Here is a 19,807-nt window from a genome sequence, read left to right as displayed (position 1 = left end):
TTTTAAATACTATTCTGGAATATAATGTACAACATTTGTGGCAATTTTAAATACTATTCTGGAATATAATATTTTAAATACTATTCTGAAAAAATATTTTTAAATAAAACCGTTAAAAATTAAAAAAAGTGATACAACATTTAAAAATAGTGCATACATAAGATAAAAAAATATAAAAATAAATATTATAAGTATTTTCCATCACCTTATCTCTTTCATTGTAAAATGAGGCATATTTAAATATTGCATACTATAAGATTTAAATATTATAATATTTAGATATATTATTATATTATAATATTTTAGATAATGCATCTTTACTATAGTATTTAAAATATACTATAGTATTATAATATTTAAAATATCTAAAAATATAAGTATATCTAAAAATATTAAAAAAATTAAATTTATTCATAGTGCCTCAATTTAAATACTATAAGTATATTTAAATATTGCATACTATAAGTATATTGCATACTATAGTAAAGATGCATTATCTAAAAATATTTTAGATAATGCATATTTAAATATTATAGTAACGAATTCCATAGTTGAAATTTTAAACACATAACAAATTCCAAGTAGTATTTGTGGCAATTTTAATCTTGTTTTAAAATGAGGCTTTAGACATAGTCATGGTAAGTGAGTGGTGTAACATGTGTTGTGTTGATCGGGAAGCTGCAGGTGGTTCATAATCAGATTTTGGGACAGTGAGTGTAGGGTGTTGGGAATTAGTTTCATGTTAAGTTTTGTATGAGTTTTGCAGTAATGAAATAAAAGAACTTGAGAATCTAGTGTGAGTGTATGGAATGATTGTGGATCGTGAGTTATGAGTATGGAAATGGTGCACGTATAGAGGATTATGTCGTTTTGGCGGTAATAGGGAACAAGTGAAGTTTTGGTTTAAGCTAAGGATTTTGTGGTATAGGTTAGGTGGTGTGACGAGTGAAGTGAAGTATGAGAGATGTATAAGTAAGAGAGCTTTGGATATATACATGGCGAGTGTTTAGATTATAGGTGGCTATCTTTGACATGTGGTGGTGATGAGGATAATGAGACAATATAGCTAGGATTTAGTATTAGTGAGTTACGAGGACGTAACATTTATCTTAACAGGAGTAGGATGCGATAAAAGAGATTTTGATGGTTGTACATATGGTAGTATATTTGGAAGTAGAGTGTTGGTGTAGCATAAAGGACGGATATACTTTAATCAATACTAGTTTTCAACCCGTGCAATTTGCACGGGTATGAATTTATAATCACTGAAATCACTGTAAATATTTAAAAAATGTTAAAGTAATATACATGGATATTTTATTTTGTATTTCTTTTATATATTGATAATAGAATAAAACACGTGCTAAATTTGCAAGGGATTGAAACTTGCACATGTTTTAAATATGTGATATAAACCCCATAAATTCGGTGTTGTAACATGAAACATAGTATATAGTATATAGTATATAGTATATAATAAATGCAATATATGGGAAATAATAAAAAGCAAACAATATAAATATCGCTATAAAATGGAAATAGTTATCAAATTTGAAAAGAGTTTACAATCAAATTGAAGAAACATAATTGTAGAATTAACGAAAATAGTCTAATATCATTCCAAATGTTGGAAAATTTCATGGTAGACTACATTAGTTGTTGTATTCGAATAATTAAATTAGTACGTTCCGAACAATTTCGCAAATAACATCAGAACAGACGTTATTTTGTAATTAATTCCGTAGTTTTCTCTGTGGGGCCCGTATTTTCGGAATTTAAAAAAAAAAAAAAACTTGCTATGATGAAGTGGCTGCACATAAATCCTTTAAATTTTTTTGTTTTTTATTAAGATAAGATGTAAACAAATAATCGAGATAGAAAAATACTCCCTCCATACCACAGCAATGGTAACATTGACTTTTTCACACTTGTCGAGACACGTTTTGTAACGTGAATATCTTTTGTTACACATTATTAAAAATTATAAAAATTTGATATTCTTATAACATTCATGATGATAAATCAATCAAGATCTCACATGACTATATTTTGTCTTATAGATTAAGAATAATATCGAAGATTCCCTACGACCATGAATAGTGGCAAAACGGTCAATGTAACCATTGATCTGGTATGGAGGGAGTACTATTTAGTGGGAGATGGAGAAACATATTTAAGGAAACTTAAAAGGTAAAAACAATAAGGCACTTTAAAAGGTAAAAACAACAAGGCCAAACAAAAAAAGTAGGGTGAATTAAATAGAAACATATTTATGAAATGTATTCACTTAAATTATATTTACTTTTAAAGTACGTTTCTTTATTGTCTTATGATTATCATTGTCTCGGGTAATCGAGATGGTAGCACTTCCATGCCTTAAGTGGTCCTGGTAAGGTACTTGGAGTATGGGGGTGTTACAATATTAGTCATCATATTACCAAAAATACGTGAAAGTGGATGTTGGTTGAACGGATATTTTGTGTGGCATTTTCGTGATATTTTACCCAAACATACAAATTTCGTGTTTTAAGTTGGCATTTTATCGACTTTTCAATACTCGATTATTGATAAGTCGTAAACTGAGCAAACTATTTTATAATTATTTAAGTAATTATAGCGACTAACCACTTAAATTGAGTGTGTAAATGTTATTAGTGAACTTCATTTTCAATGATGTACATATAGTATGTTTTGTTACTTGCCCGTAACTCATAATGATGATTTAATTTGTACATTAAAACGAGTCGGAGAGTTAAAATTGATGCTTATATCTTCACAAAAGAAAACAAGATCCAATTTCATGGGCCAAGATAGACAAAAAATTGATCGCTCAAAATGCATGATCATATAAGATGAAAACAAAAACTAAAAAAAATAAGGGTATAATAAGCTAAGGCAAATATTATTAAATTGGTGAGATGTACTTTAATCAATACTAGTTTTCAACCCGTGCAATTTGCACGGGTATGAATTTATAATCACTGAAATCACTGTAAATATTTAAAAAATGTTAAAGTAATATACATGGATATTTTATTTTGTATTTCTTTTATATATTGATAATAGAATAAAACACGTGCTAAATTTGCAAGGGATTGAAACTTGCACATGTTTTAAATATGTGATATAAACCCCATAAATTCGGTGTTGTAACATGAAACATAGTATATAGTATATAGTATATAGTATATAATAAATGCAATATATGGGAAATAATAAAAAGCAAACAATATAAATATCGCTATAAAATGGAAATAGTTATCAAATTTGAAAAGAGTTTACAATCAAATTGAAGAAACATAATTGTAGAATTAACGAAAATAGTCTAATATCATTCCAAATGTTGGAAAATTTCATGGTAGACTACATTAGTTGTTGTATTCGAATAATTAAATTAGTACGTTCCGAACAATTTCGCAAATAACATCAGAACAGACGTTATTTTGTAATTAATTCCGTAGTTTTCTCTGTGGGGCCCGTATTTTCGGAATTTAAAAAAAAAAAAAAAAAACTTGCTATGATGAAGTGGCTGCACATAAATCCTTTAAATGTTCTTGTTTTTATTAAGATAAGATGTAAACAAATAATCGAGATAGAAAAATACTCCCTCCATACCACAGCAATGGTAACATTGACTTTTTCACACTTGTCGAGACACGTTTTGTAACGTGAATATCTTTTGTTACACATTATTAAAAATTATAAAAATTTGATATTCTTATAACATTCATGATGATAAATCAATCAAGATCTCACATGACTATATTTTGTCTTATAGATTAAGAATAATATCGAAGATTCCCTACGACCATGAATAGTGGCAAAACGGTCAATGTAACCATTGATCTGGTATGGAGGGAGTACTATTTAGTGGGAGATGGAGAAACATATTTAAGGAAACTTAAAAGGTAAAAACAATAAGGCACTTTAAAAGGTAAAAACAACAAGGCCAAACAAAAAAAGTAGGGTGAATTAAATAGAAACATATTTATGAAATGTATTCACTTAAATTATATTTACTTTTAAAGTACGTTTCTTTATTGTCTTATGATTATCATTGCCTCGGGTAATCGAGATGGTAGCACTTCCATGCCTTAAGTGGTCCTGGTAAGGTACTTGGAGTATGGGGGTGTTACAATATTAGTCATCATATTACCAAAAATACGTGAAAGTGGATGTTGGTTGAACGGATATTTTGTGTGGCATTTTCGTGATATTTTACCCAAACATACAAATTTCGTGTTTTAAGTTGGCATTTTATCGAGCTTTTCTTTTCAATACTCGATTATTGATAAGTCGTAAACTGAGCAAACTATTTTATAATTATTTAAGTAATTATAGCGACTAACCACTTAAATTGAGTGTGTAAATGTTATTAGTGAACTTCATTTTCAATGATGTACATATAGTATGTTTTGTTACTTGCCCGTAACTCATAATGATGATTTAATTTGTACATTAAAACGAGTCGGAGAGTTAAAATTGATGCTTATATCTTCACAAAAGAAAACAAGATCCAATTTCATGGGCCAAGATAGACAAAAAATTGATCGCTCAAAATGCATGATCATATAAGATGAAAACAAAAACTAAAAAAAATAAGGGTATAATAAGCTAAGGCAAATATTATTAAATTGGTGAGATGTACTTTAATCAATACTAGTTTTCAACCCGTGCAATTTGCACGGGTATGAATTTATAATCACTGAAATCACTGTAAATATTTTAAAAATGTTAAAGTAATATACATGGATATTTTATTTTGTATTTCTTTTATATATTGATAATAGAATAAAACACGTGCTAAATTTGCAAGGGATTGAAACTTGCACATGTTTTAAATATGTGATATAAACCCCATAAATTCGGTGTTGTAACATGAAACATAGTATATAGTATATAGTATATAGTATATAATAAATGCAATATATGGGAAATAATAAAAAGCAAACAATATAAATATCGCTATAAAATGGAAATAGTTATCAAATTTGAAAAGAGTTTACAATCAAATTGAAGAAACATAATTGTAGAATTAACGAAAATAGTCTAATATCATTCCAAATGTTGGAAAATTTCATGGTAGACTACATTAGTTGTTGTATTCGAATAATTAAATTAGTACGTTCCGAACAATTTCGCAAATAACATCAGAACAGACGTTATTTTGTAATTAATTCCGTAGTTTTCTCTGTGGGGCCCGTATTTTCGGAATTTAAAAAAAAAAAAAAACTTGCTATGATGAAGTGGCTGCACATAAATCCTTTAAATGTTCTTGTTTTTATTAAGACTAGTTGTTGCACCGCGCCCTATCGGGCGCGGTGCCCCAATTTGGTGAAATGCTAGGTGGAAAGAAGTCGGAAGTATAGCAACAAAATACGGAATATGACATGGTTTTCATGGATCTTCAAAACAACTAATACTATTTGTTTTAGAATGTAGGACAAATACATAGTTACATAGACCACAACCGCCTATTATTTATAGAAACGCTCCGTAATTGTTTGCGAAATCATTCCCGTGAATGCGACGCGTAAGATGTAAATGATTGACTACGTTAAGAAATTAGAGATAATGGATATTCATCTTCTAATCCTTGTTATCGTTCTCGTTCTCATTATCTTTCTCTTTCTTTTGTTCATGTCCTCTAGCTATTTCCATTTTTTTTATCTGGATGCAGCTGTGAACAAATAACAATAATCATTAACTGGAACAAAATACTAAGAAAGATCAGAAAACCATAGAAATGAACTAATAATAACATATTTCAGCACACCGAAAGAGTTAATACTACTCGATAACTCGCTCATTGTCATTTTGACATTGATTAAAAAGCCAAACAAAAGCCCATTTAATTTGTATAGTAGCTTAATTATCAACAACTGACATGTTCAGACTACAGAAAGACAAGCAAGTAACGTACCAAAAAAAGAATGACAAGCAAGTAGGTCAGGAGTTAAGCTTAACGGTCTCTGCCTTTCTCCCACCCTTCAACCCGTCTTTCTCTTATATCCTCCCTCTCAATCCCCACTGTAGAATTCACAACAAAATAATTGTGTTTTGGGCAAATCAGAATAATTGAATTTTGGGCAAATCAGTTGAGTTTTGCGAAGGAGATGAAAAACGATTACTCCGTACTCAATAAGCATATAATATAAACTTCCAAGGCAACTCTTTTCGTAAAAGCCATCTGACAGTACACACATCAATGCAAATCCCAAATGGGCAGTAGAAAATATAATTTACCTAAGTGAGGTTGTTCTTCTTGAAACAACCCACATGAACAATGGCTTAGTTAAGGAACAACTTCGACATGAACTGTAGCTTAGTTAAGGAACAACTTCGACAGCCCATTTGGAGTTGCCGTGCAGCCACCGGTAATGCAACCTATAATGTAGGTCAATAACATATGACATTTCTTGTTTCAGGCTTCGGCGACCACCAAATCCTGCGGGCCACATATAAATGTCATTTACATTTTCGGACTCCAGTTAGCAAATACTCCGTAGTTTCTAACATAATAAAAGAGTCATATTATAATGAGATTTAAACGTGAAGTTATTTTCTTTAATTTCCTTAAGGGGTCGTCCTTCCCTTCACTAATTTTCAACTTCGGAAGACGGTTAAATTATAAGGGTCTTTTTTTGGTTAATAGAATTACAAATGGAAATGCAGAAAGGAAGGTTGGAGAATGTAGAATCAAATGAACTGAAATGAGTCTAGCTAACGGACCTCTCTCATGCAGTATATTAGCCGAATTAGGCTCTAACGCAGTAACGCCAATGCCTCATTCAGGTTGTTAATTATCTGGATCACAAATTCAGCAACGTGGTTAAATTCAGAAAGCTTTTGTGACAAATTATCAGAGACGACTAACAAATTGAAGACTAAAAAAGTGTCAATTTGTGTTATTCCATCATATTCCAAAACTAAGGAACAATAAGTCTTTGGTATCACAGGAAACGTAGATTTATAAAAAGAACATCAGAGTCCCTGCCCTTTATTCTTTCCCCTCAGAGTCTCCTAATGCAGTACGAGCTTGCACTCAATGCTTCGATGCCTCACCATCTAGTGGATTTGCCTCCATGGCATACATACAAGTTTACTAAAGCTCTTGTCAAGAAGAGCAAACTCTTTTAGAACAGAAACATGAACTTGATACCTTGTTAAAGTCGGCAATTGCAGCGTCAAGTTCTCGTTGAAAATCATATGTTGTGCCTCTTCCGATTAGCTCCTTTGGGTAGTTTGCATCCTCCTTCAGTACCTGCCACCAGAACCATGAATATCAGCCAAATTTTTTGTCATAATATACAAAAACAGTACCGCAGTGTCAAAAAAGATCCTGCAAATAGAGGAAGGGGAGGTTGGATATACACAAATTATGCAGAGATAGTCAGACACTCCAGACATACAATCCAATTTTCGAAATGTCAGATTTATTGAAACCACGTATTTCCTAAGTATCATTTGCATTGTACATAGTATATACCCGGATTATATAAATATGAGAAATTGATATCATTTGACCATCGAAATTAAAGGTACTCTACAAATTATGTTTCCACTTTCGACACGTTGTATGGTGGAGAATAATCATGAGAATCCTAGATTAGAGCTATACCTGCTGGTACATTAGAACTTTTTTATTGTAATCAGGCAGTTGAGTTTGACACCTTCAGCTATTTCATCATTCTTCTCTCATTTTCCTGTGAAAATTACACTTCCTTTCAGCTCTTTTTGGAGCATTGTTGCCTGCAATATCCACATTTCATTGAGGTGTGACAAACTAAACAAGAGAAAGAAGGGCAATAAAAACCTTGTTTTGGTCTAGAACTCATAGTTGGATCAATATTAAACCCAAGCACACAAAAAAAGTCGAAAAATGAAACCCAAACCAGAGAACAATAACTAAGTCTAAAAAATGTTTGCAAGCAGGGACTCATTCCCGTCATCCAACACATATTCCAGCAAATTCAATTAATAGTCTGCCAAAAGTCATAGGGGAAAAACACAAGCTAAATCCCACCCATCTCCCCATATCCCTCTCAATCTTAACAAAACCAAACATAAGTAAAAGCATAGTCTGAGAGTGTAAACGAGATCAGCCTTGAAAAATATTTTGTTTCAACAAAAACCGGGCATAAATAAAAGCATGATCTTCCAAAAAAAAAAGATGAGAAAGAGAAGAAAAATGGGAGTGTACAGTGCAACTGAAGGGGAAATGGAACTGACACAAATCACCAGCTCTCCACTGTCACCTCTTTCAGCCACCACTGACACTGTCACTAGCAACTTCGGCTTCCAATACGCAGTCACTACCACCAATTCAATCAATAGTGAATACAATGTAAAACCAACTCAAAGTAACCCATTAAAAAGAACCAACCCCCACCTTACCAACAACTATACAACTAATACAAGCAAACACGACTGTAAAATGTTTGATTTTTGATTTACATTGGCTAGACCATGATTAAAACGAACAATCTGATCAAAATGACAATTATGAATCTATTCACCTTGGGGATTGCAACACAATTTTTAATGAGAGGAGGATAAAACCATAAACAGGCCAAATACATGTGAAAATTACAGCACAGTGTAGCCTCACATTGTATCAAACCAAATAGAAGAATTCAGTATTCAGTTGTATGCTTGTGGTAGTTTCTCAACTTGCGAAACACAAATCCATGGTCTAGCCAACCATCAGCATCATATTTGTCGTACTACCTCCCATTAGGCTGATCACCCAAAGAAGCATCCACAAGCCTATGTATGCTTAACACCCCAAAAAAGCATTAACAATTAGACGATTTTGCCGACCTTTATTATTAACTTCCAAAAATCATGGCATTGATACACAAACAAGAAACCCAATTAACATACTGACAAAGTAAGACATTGACAACTGTAGTAAAACTTATGTACTACTTAGTGCATCTGCTGCATGGCATGTCGCCTCGGTTGCATAGACATCATCAAATGAATCCTCAAGAAATGGCATTTTCATGAAATCAGCCTGCATAACCAAATAGCAACACAAAAACGCAACCTAAATTCCTGATCACTACAACCCCCTGAGTCTCTGTGCATTGATCCCATCACAAGAATCTCAGTTAAGCTAGCTAGCATCAACAATTCATTCACAAGCAGAAAATCAATACCGGCTGGCTAACAAAATTAAGAGTTTAAGTTTAATGTTGTGTTGAAAGAGAGAGCAATTAGCAGGCAATAATTACGATCAAATGCTCAATTTGAAGACAAACTAACACTTATAAAACCAGCATCTTAAGCAAATGGGAGGCAAGCCCAACACTCCAGCTAGCAATAGTGCAGTTGACCTTCAGAAATAAGGTCTACCTGAAAAGCAAGACAATTTTGATCATCAAAACAATAAAATGCTCCTAATGTCACAGCCCCATTTCATAACAAATTCCATCAAGCTGATACAAGGACTTTAGGTAATCAGGTACTAATCCCTCCATCTCAGTCATTTGTTACCAAAGATTATAATACCTTCACAAAGAATAAAAAAAAGGTAAACAAATGATTGAGACGGAGGAAGTAAGAATTATCATCACTGTAAATACCAAATGGCTTCTTTATTTATAAGATCATTAATTTTCATGTGACCCTTTAAACCAATTAAACAACCTCACCAATAAATCAAACTAACCAACATCTAGATATCAACTACAAAGAATCATCTTGACAAAAAAATGTGACAAATAGCAGTTTGACATGCAATATAACTAAAAAGGGGACAAAGGATACATAAGCATAATGAATTCACCGATGAAACTACTGAAATGTAAATAATCAAATTAAAAGCAGTTGGTCTTGCTTAAGACCGTCTTCACTCAAGACGTCTCACAACCTCCTTTAATTTTCCACATCTATTTTGTTGCGTATGAGAACCGCCTTAAGTCAAGATGGTCTTAAAAAAGAAACGGTAAATAAAAAGATAAGAACAAAAAAATACCAGCCGACTAAAAGAAAAGGCACACCTTTTGAATAAAATCAACACCGAATTTCTAACAACTAAGTCCAAATCCCCATTTCTTAATTGTTTTAAGTAATCAAAACCAAGTAAATGCTGTATTTCTTTGTTAAACATGGATGATAAACACTCATCATTTTTTTTTTTGTAAAAACCCAGAAAACTCAACAAAGTCTTGATTTTTATTTCCTTCCATTTCATATTCATTTGCTATTTAGAAATGTGCAACATGTTCCATCGGTAAAGATTATCAATGTGACCTATAAATATCTACGAGAAAGAGACAAGTGTTTTACTTCAAATAGATGTGATAAACACTGTATCCAGGCGGCATGGCCTAAGCATGATGGCGGGCCTTCGTGCCGTGCCAGTGCTTGGCTCATCAGCCAAAATTGTGCCGTGGCACGGTCTGTGAGATAATGTTCCCAATGCAACATGGCAACGCTCCAACGCTCAACTTGACGCAAATCCTCCTGGTAGGCCAAGGTTCATTCTCTTTGGCCAGCTGACCTCCTCTGTCTCATTTCCCTCCCTGATCACATGAGCTCGGGCCTGAACAAAACAATTGAACCACATCATACTGAACATATAAACACCATAAAACAATCAAACTGGGCGTCATGTTTGGAAAAGTCCAAATTAACACAACAATAATAAATCCTTTACAAAAAAGGTGAACATACCTCAAGAATTCTGCATAATCTTCCCTGACAAATCAAGCTGGGCTGAAAAAAATGAGAACAATTAACAAAACCATTAAGAAATTGTATCGACTTTAAATAAGGGCAATATACCAGAAGTAAATATTCGATTAATTATCTGGGAACCCAGTATGACTAATCTGTTGGACACAACAATGATTTAGAGATACCATGTAGGTACTAACCCCACATTTCATACAGTAAGTGATCAAACTAATAGGTGAAAGCACAAGGATATAACCTGATCCATATCATAGTAGCCGATCTTTCAGCTTTTGAACGCACATCGAACCTTCACCGCAAAGTAAAAATGGGTGAGTCATGACCATCTGAACATGCTAATGGCATTTTCTGCAAGAGAACAAAAAGGGGAAAAGGCTATATACGGAAATCTGTATTAAGGTCCAGATTCCATAAGGTCAACTGATTCTCGGTATCCATATCCTTGTTAATGCACTCAGTGACTCGAACAACATTATTAAATGCATTATGAAGAAGTGATTCAGGGTGTTCTTCATCCACCTACAGTACATAAGTCCCCATGAAATGTATTAGATACATCAATTAGATTAGAGATGACAATGAGTCGAGTTCGAGTTTGTTGGACCTTAACGCACTTCGTCATCCACCTTAAATAGGAGCGGATATTAACCGGATTCAGGTTATATTGACGTTCTGGTTCCCACATAATAAATGTAGCAGGCTTTAATTCAGTCATTTGAGTAATACCTTAGTGAGGTTCAGTATAATTAATGGATCTCCATATCTTGAACGAAGAATCTGGAAATGAAGTTCTGTGGCCTCGTCAGTCGTCACTGCTGCTTCCTTCTTTAGAAACTATACCTGAAGTAGAGCACAGAGGACGAAGAACACCCTGGATTTTTTCTTCATAATGCATTTCAAAACACACTCCTGCATGCACATTTTTCTCCATTTTTCCAGCTTTCTTTTAGGTTGAATTCCAAGTGTGCTCTTGTCTTTGAAAAATGGTTACGAACGCCTTCATATTCAGAAGCATCCAAGAAAAAATAAGGTTTGCCTGGTAAAATAAGCATTTATTGAAGTTAATTCTCTGATATACAGCTGATAATATTCCCACCGTATACAGCTGACAAGAACGATAAGCAGAGTTCCACAATGTTTCATGGTTGGTTGTTCGATTAAGTTTAGAACGTGTTCAAATTTGTGAAATGCTTCTAGGTTCAAAAGAAGAACTCCAACAATATAGCTTGCGAAACTAAAAGTACGCGGTGTATCAATTCAAACTTATATTTGAATTAAAAAGGGGTCTATCAATATTGATCAGCTAAGCACTGACATTCTGAAGCTACTCTGCCTACACCTTACTCTTACTCAAAGCTACTCACCCTTCAATTTGAATTAGCAAAAGCAATGCCTCCTTGCATAATATGGATTCCAAACATTCATGATTTGGATGTGAATGAGTCGAATTACTTATCCCTCGGCATAGTTTCTCATAATTTATCAGTGGGTTAAGGCAACAAATAAAAAAAATCGAAACCAAAATGCTGTGTTAACTCTTAAAGCAGTTTGCAATGCCTAATAATCTTTTCAAACATAGTTTCTCATAATTTATCAGTGGTAATGATCGACTCAATCATTGAAATGGTGATATTATTGCGCACCTTGTTACTCCAACTCTTCATACGACACAAGTAAAAAGGCTGTCATGAACACAAAATAAATTAAGCAATATCAAAATTCAGTGCAAAAAAGATCTACTGTTTATGGAGAGTGGTGTTGCTTTATTAGCCAATCAAATTATATATTTATTGACAAACTAAGAATGCACGAAAATGAAGTTTATGGAGAAAATCTGGGCAATACTAAATCTGCCAAAATAAAACAACCACCCCACAAATTAAGAGAATACCAACTATAGTCAAACCCAAGAACCGTAATTGTGCAAAAAAAAAAAACACAGTTCAGTTGTTGGTCACCTCTTTGTTGCTGTTGAAAATCAATGCAAATTAAAGGGAATGCTTAATTAATAACATGCAACAAAGGTAAGAGAATTAATTACCTGGTGACGACAATGACCAAAATCTTACCGTCATCGGACAGCTTCAGTTGTACTCGGAGGCGCAAAAATTGTAGCCATTAAATTCTGGACTTCATCTCACCAAACAAAATCGTAAAAACCTAGCTAATCAATTCAACCGACTGATCATCATACCTATATCATCAAAAATTACTTGATCAAACTTCTAAAAAAATAGCTGAATATCAACACCATCAAAATTACTTGATCAAACTTCTAAAAAAATAGCTGAATATCAACACCATCAACGCAAAGAAAGAGATGACATACCCCTTGAAAATGTCGATACCCAAATCAAATGGCCAAGATAATAATAAAATAAAAAATAAAAAAAAAAAAAGCAAAGAGAGACAACATACCGCCTATCTCCGATCTCTGACCTCCGTCCTCAGCAACCACTTCAAAAACAATACCAACTAAAAAGGAAATGGGGAATTAGTTAAAGGGAAATTAGTGTGAGAGAGGGTAAGAAGGAGAATGGGTGGACTAAATGGGAGGAGCAAGACATGCAGTAAAGCCTGAAAATGGAACAAATGAAAGAGAAGAGAATGTTGTAGAAGAAGGCAGCAGTAGTGTGACACGCAAATAAAGAGGAAAAATAAAAAAAGGGCAAAATGGTCAGAAATTGAAAATGTTACTGTTACAGCTACAGTAGGGGATGTTTAGGATTTTTAAAGATGTATGGATAAGATGTAAACAAATAATCGAGATAGAAAAATACTCCCTCCATACCACAACAATGGTAACATTGACTTTTTCACACTTGTCGAGACACGTTTTGTAACGTGAATATCTTTTGTTACACATTATTAAAAATTATAAAAATTTGATATTCTTATAACATTCATGATGATAAATCAATCAAGATCTCACATGACTATATTTTGTCTTATAGATTAAGAATAATATCGAAGATTCCCTACGACCATGAATAGTGGCAAAACGGTCAACGTAACAATTGATCCTGGTATGGAGGGAGTACTATTTAGTGGGAGATGGAGAAACATATTTAAGGAAACTTAAAAGGTAAAAACAATAAGGCACTTTAAAAGGTAAAAACAACAAGGCCAAACAAAAAAAGTAGGGTGAATTAAATAGAAACATATTTATGAAATAATAGCCGCATCGAGAATCGAACCCAGGTCTTGCCTCTGAAAACTGATAGCCAAACCACTATGGCAGAGAGGATTAGCTAAATATTTACTACTCAATTATGTATATCTAATGTTTATCCCTGGAAACTACTAGGGCTATAGCCCTAGTAAAATGGGCCTGTATCCGCCCCTGGTTGTAATATTCTCGAATTCTGTTGAGTTGGATTACTCGGGTTCGAATCGGGTCACTCGGGTAAGGTCAGACTTGCCGCCCCTAGACATCACCAAAAAATAACTCGAATCAACTTAACTCATTGCAAATCCTTGATACTCCTTACATAAAATCTGAACCGATTGTCTGTTTATCAATAACTCGAATCAAATCTGAACCGATTGTCTTTTTATCAATTAACTCATTGCAAGTTAATTGTCTGTTTATCAATTTAATCGGGTTAGTACCAGGTCGGGTCTGGGTCGGGTTCGGGTCACTGATCATCCGATCATGTCGGGTTATGGGTAGTCGTCGGGTTGGGTCGGGACGGTTTCGGGTCACTGATCATCGTGTCATGTCAGGTTACGGGTTGTTCTCGGGCCGTGCCGGGTCGATTTCGGGTTGTAATATTTAATATTCTCGAATTCTGTTGAGTTGGATTTGCTCGGGTTCAAATCGGGTCACTCGGGTAAGGTCAAACTTGCCGCAATGCCGCCCCTAGACATCACCAAAAAAATAACTCGAATCAACTTATCTCATTGCAAATCCTTGATACATAAAATCTGAACCGATTAATCGCACCCGAATTAAATTAACCCGTTTGCCAATCTGTCGACTGTCGCACCGTGTAACCGAGTTAACGGTGTCTCAAGTCAAAGTGCAAGGAAGACAAATCAACGACTTTTCATTGATTGATTCTGGCGCGAACAAACCCTAATTTCTCCCGATGTCCTCTTTTCTCGACGAATTTCAAGCTAGTATGTTCATCTTCATCTCTTTCTTCCTTCAATTTTTGCTTTTATCGTAATTTTTGCAGGCTTTTACAAAACCCTAGATTCAATTTGACCTAGTTTTAGTTCAATATTTGGGCGTTTTAGCATTGAATCGATAAGATTGATAGAATGTTCGTAACAATCAACAATTTGATCGATTATTTGATAATTATTGCTAATGTTGAGATGCGAACTGTTAAAATGCTTGCATTGATGTATTTGACGATTTAATTTGTGAAATAGCGAATGAAATGACAATTTGATACTGGTAGTTTGAGATTCTGAGTGAGTTTTAATTTTTGGAGAAATGATAATGGGTAATTAATGAAATTGAGGTTAGGTTTTCCGAGTAATGGTGAGAGTACAGTTGAATTGGTACCATTAATGATGTTGCTGGAAATCTGGTGATGTTTGGAGAGGGCGCTGATTAATGGTTAAGAGTAAGTTGCGACATTTGAGGAGGAGATCTTGATTAATGGTTAAGAGTAAGTTGCGACATTTGGCGGTGATAATAATGATGAATTTGTATTCGTTGGAGTGGAGGTGTTGATCAAGGAATAGTGATCAATTCGTACATGTTAGCTGTATATGCATGTCCCAACTGATTGTTCATATAGTAGAGGACCGGAAACCGTTTAAGGTAATGGTAACTAAATGAAAATGGAAAAGAAATGATGGTTGACAAAAGTAGTGATAATAGCGTGTGGCAGTGATATAAAGAATTGTTTTTTCGTGAAGTTTTACTGTGCCTTTTATGTATTGTGATGAAGAAGAATGGGATTGGCAGTCTACACCTTCGACAGTTGTAAGGTGAAGTAACCTTAGATTGCTCAATTTTAATTACTTTTGAAAACATGAATGAAAAGTAGTGAGGCTAATCTATAGAAAGAGAGTATCAAAGCATGATGCACAATATGTAGGATGCTTTATCATGTTGTTGAGATGTTATCATATAAGGTAGGTTCTGCTTGTGCAGTTCTCTTTTTGTATACTGGATCATTTAACCTGCATAGGGAGCCAAAGAAGAGTCAAGGACATTATTCATTGATCTTGGATTATATGGAATAAATAAAAATGTCTCATAAAACCGGTTGCGCTTCTTTCTAGTTTGAAGTAGCAATCATTCCGTGCAGTTCCTGAAAACCACATTCATTTTTATTATGATATAGACACAAGGGCTTTTTGATGTTCTCGTTGGAGCCTAAGAAGAGTCTTGTTTTACGGAGCATTTAATTTGTTCTCATTGTGAAAAGATCGTTTAGCAGGGGATATTTCTAAGGACCAAAACCACACTCTTTTACTTTTCTTTTTACCACTTGGTTGGTCGTCTTTGATCCATTGTCTATGTGAATCATAAATGAGCACTCATTAGTCATGTTCTATCATGTGTAAGACAGTTAATATTGTAGTTTTATAATTGAAGCCTTGAAGGGTCCAATGATGCTGGATACCAGAAAGATGTATGACATTCATCCTTGGCATATCATCTTGTTTGAAAAATGTTTGTATATTTATCTGGTCAAAGATTTTAAGTTCTCTGAAATAACAAATGATATAGTAGCTCCTGCCCTTCTAAAGGATGAACACGTTTTTATTTAGTATTCTCTTTTGGAGTAAGACTGCAACGCTGCGTATATACTACCTTGTGTGCCTTTAAGAAACTTGGGTAGTATTGCTTTTGTTGCTTTTTTTTTGCGATCTATAACTTTGTCGGGGTTGTATTTCTATTGCAGATCTTGAGTTGCTCCCAAATATTTTGCAGAAAAAATATGCTTTACTTCGTGACTTGGACAAAAGTTTACTAGGTGTGTTACTTGTTGCCATTTTACTTGTTATCTTCCAGTTACTCATCGCTCTTTCTTATTCAATCCTTAATCATGTTAATGAATGATGAGTATACACTGTAAAACATTTTTTTGGTATTTGGGCGAGATTGGTTGCAGAAATTTTGCGTCAGAATGAACAGCGTTGCGAGCAAGAAATAGAGTATCTCAAGCAGCGCTTGCAATCTGGTACCGTTACTGCTGATCCATCCCGCCTTAGATTCTCAGATGAAGCAGTGGATGAGCAAAAACACAGCATCAGGATTGCTGATGAAAAGGTTGCTTTGGCAGTTCAGGCATATGATTTGGTATTGCTTGTCATATTTACTTCTCTTTAGTTCAAGCCACCTGTTCCTTGACCCCTTATTCACACATTTTCTAAAATTGTTCCTTGATCTTGGTTCCTTGTAAACAAAGAATAACTTCAGTTAGTGAAACACAATATAGTCTAAGCCATTTTAAGGGATGGAATCAGGAATTTAGATACCCCAGGGTCAAAGAAGTTCCACTTTGTATGCGATCATCATGATGCCCACTTTATGATCTTAATTTATGTTTACTCGCTTGTAAACTTTGTTCATCCACCAGGGTCATCATGATTATAAGATGATGTTAGGGTGGATTGTCGAGTAATACAAATGTCAAAGACTACAGCCATGGAATACAGAAAGCATGTAAGAGAGGGGCTGGTGTACAGGGTACAGGGTACCACTTTATAAGCCGAGATGAACGAAGGAGTTTCCTATTTTTAGCAAAATACATAAATCTTAGAGCACGTCTTTCCAATGTAAGGGCACGCTGGTAGACAGTTAGCTGTGCTTGCATTTATCCTTGCTCCTATCTCATGTGAGCCACAATAACATGATCTTACTACAAGTAGATGATTTGTGTATGTGAATGAATTTGATTGTTGTGTTGATTCTCCGAGTGACCCAAAGGACATAGGGGCAGGAGAGAAAACATTTTGCTTTCATATGTGAGGGTCAAAATCTGCCTTATAAGTTTTGTCTTGAATTGTGTAACAGGTTGATGCACACATTCAGCAGCTTGATCAATATCTGAAGAAATCGGAAGAAGAGATCCGACGTGGTATTCTTTCTTTTTATCCTTTCTTATTTTCGTGATCTGATTGAATCTGGAATATTTATTACTATATCTTTTGATTTAAAATGACCTTTTGACAGAAAAGGAGCTTGCAGCAGCTTCTGGCTCATCTGATGCGAAGGATGAAAGTGGTGCAAAGTCTGGAAAAGGCGGTGAAGGTGGTGGCAGAGGCCGTAAAAAGTATACATCTTACCTTCACATGCATGGCCTTCATTCTCTAATTAATTTTTTTGTGTAATATTTGTGTTGATGTTTATTTCCAGAATTGGAAATTTCCTATCAAGTTAAAGACGTGTTATTCTCTGGTTTTAAAATATGACGAAATAAAGAATGATGGCTCTCGAAACTGTGTGCTTCTCGCATTGTAAACTGTAAAGTAGTAGCTGGTCTATGCAATTCTTCACACAATTTTCATCAAGGGTCATTTCTTATCATGAGCCTTTGAGGCACTGGTTTAATATTGTTCAATCGTAAATGTAGTTGTGATTATACTTCCATTTAATCTCAATCTCTCTACTTATTTTTCTTCTCTCTTTTTGCTTGTGTAAAATTTGGTTGAGTTTGTTTTAGTCATTCAAAAATCAAAAACTCTTGGCTTCCTTGATTCCCAGTCAAGAGCTATATAAGTATATTCCCTTCTTTCCTGATGTTCTGGTGGGAGATATTATCATTGATGCTATCTTTTCTACAGAACACGCCTTGGAGCAGCATCAGCAGCAGCAGCGGCAGCTCCTGTTAATCCAACGAGTATGGACTTGGATCTCCCTGTCGACCCAAATGAACCAACATATTGTGTTTGTAACCAAGTAAGCTATGGGGAGATGGTTGGATGCGATAATAATGAGGTATGTAATATGTTGCGTATTTTAATAAGCACTCACTTTTTTTTTTTTTGTTCTTGTCCATGATTTTAAGTCTTAACTGAGACACATTTTCTACTCTTGCAGTGTAGGATAGAATGGTTCCATTTTGGGTGTGTTGGAGTGAAAGAGAAGCCAAAAGGAAAATGGTATTGTCCTGATTGCTCCGTAAAGCAGAAACGACGTAAAGGCAAATAGCTGTAGATTCTCTCAGAAGGGCGAGACGAGAGATGCTAATGTATGTGTTTTGTGCTTTACCTTTTTTTTTTTTTTTTTTGTGTTATTTTAACTTGATGTTGTTTCTAGATAATGTATCTTGGAGCCTCTCGCTTACCCCCCGTTTTCATTGGCTTCCATTTTGTGATGTTAAACTCTTGAAAATTCCTCAATGTAGCCGTGTATGAATACAGATATATATATGGGACTTCACGCACTCTGAGTTCTACTCATTCGGGTTTCTTCTCATTACTGTGATAGTTCTTATTCGAACTGCTTTATTTCTTATCTTTAGATCTCTTTTCTTGTCAAAATGAAGTGACTGCATCTATTATTCGAGTGTCCTAACCCAAACAGTCGAAGCCCATGTAAATAGGCTAGAGCATCCAGAATAAGACGGACACGCCTCACGTGAACCGCCAAAACCCAACCCATTAGAACCAGACACGATCTCTATGACTCTACCTTAAACTGGTCCGACCCACTGACTTACCAGCTCTACGCATGGGGATGCTAAACCTAAACTAAGTTCGTTTTCTTTCCAATAATGCACCAGTATTTTGATGGCGGCAATCCCGAAAAAGGTTGACATCTAGAACAAAATCAATAATTTGCTGAATCATTTTATGTATGAATGCATGATATATTCATATTTATTATATTATAGGTACAAAAGGGAAATTATGTGTTCCTAAAATGGGGCTACAACATAGCCCCCCAAAATTCAGGATCCCACTATGTCAGGCTTCCCACTCAAAGTTACAGAATGTTACACCTTCCTAAATCTCTCATTATCTACTGTTTTTGAGTACACATTTTTGAGTTGAGAAGCTTAGTTTTTCATGAAACGACAATATTAGTGGCGACAACATATAAAACGACGGAATTTGAGGGCCGGCTTTGATTTCACGCGTGCCCTTGTATTAGCACCGCACCACTTCTTTCTGTATTATTTCCACTACT

General features: G+C 34.5%; 1 protein-coding gene and 1 long non-coding RNA gene across 13 annotated transcripts; one reads left to right on the top strand and one right to left on the bottom strand.

The window, feature by feature from the left end:
• Positions 1 to 5,394: 5,394 nt before the first annotated feature.
• Positions 5,395 to 13,357, bottom strand: LOC141612411 (uncharacterized). Of its 11 annotated transcripts, none has more exons than XR_012529092.1 (13): positions 13,123 to 13,355; positions 12,746 to 12,898; positions 12,348 to 12,386; positions 11,431 to 11,740; positions 10,943 to 11,223; positions 10,684 to 10,725; positions 10,297 to 10,552; positions 8,612 to 9,360; positions 7,622 to 7,752; positions 7,163 to 7,264; positions 6,733 to 6,807; positions 6,247 to 6,448; positions 5,395 to 5,680 (listed from the first exon to the last, which is right to left on the bottom strand). It is a non-coding gene; the product is annotated as an uncharacterized LOC141612411 (long non-coding RNA). The 11 variants fall into 11 exon arrangements; XR_012529094.1 differs by having other exon boundaries at positions 12,774 to 12,898; XR_012529087.1 differs by adding an exon at positions 5,924 to 6,030 and having other exon boundaries at positions 9,271 to 9,360; positions 12,348 to 12,898; positions 13,123 to 13,354.
• A 1,259-nt stretch (positions 13,358 to 14,616) lies between these two features.
• On the top strand, positions 14,617 to 19,077 carry LOC141612409 (PHD finger protein ING1). Of its 2 annotated transcripts, none has more exons than XM_074431175.1 (7): positions 14,617 to 14,826; positions 16,575 to 16,646; positions 16,785 to 16,972; positions 17,690 to 17,753; positions 17,849 to 17,948; positions 18,460 to 18,613; positions 18,716 to 19,077. In XM_074431175.1, the coding sequence occupies exons 1-7, from the start codon at positions 14,796 to 14,798 to the stop codon at positions 18,824 to 18,826; spliced, it is 720 nt and encodes a 239-aa protein (XP_074287276.1). In that variant the 5' UTR covers positions 14,617 to 14,795; the 3' UTR covers positions 18,827 to 19,077. The 2 variants fall into 2 exon arrangements, with proteins under 2 accessions (XP_074287276.1, XP_074287277.1); XM_074431176.1 differs by having other exon boundaries at positions 14,636 to 14,826; positions 16,785 to 16,942.
• The last annotated feature ends 730 nt before the right edge of the window (positions 19,078 to 19,807 follow it).

The sequence above is a fragment of the Silene latifolia genome, chromosome 11 (assembly GCF_048544455.1).
Source record: "Silene latifolia isolate original U9 population chromosome 11, ASM4854445v1, whole genome shotgun sequence".
NCBI lineage: Eukaryota > Viridiplantae > Streptophyta > Magnoliopsida > Caryophyllales > Caryophyllaceae > Silene > Silene latifolia.
This window is presented reverse-complemented; position numbering and strand designations above follow the sequence as displayed.

What these genes read in the sequence shown, in the direction of transcription:
- LOC141612409 (XM_074431175.1), top strand. Translation starts at nt 14,796, where the DNA reads ATGTCCTCTTTTCTCGACGAATTTCAAGCTA. An exon ending in GGTGGCAGAGGCCGTAAAAA is followed by an intron (nt 17,949 to 18,459) that starts GTATACATCTTA and finishes TCTTTTCTACAG; the next exon opens with AACACGCCTTGGAGCAGCAT. An exon ending in TTGGATGCGATAATAATGAG is followed by an intron (nt 18,614 to 18,715) that starts GTATGTAATATG and finishes CTACTCTTGCAG; the next exon opens with TGTAGGATAGAATGGTTCCA.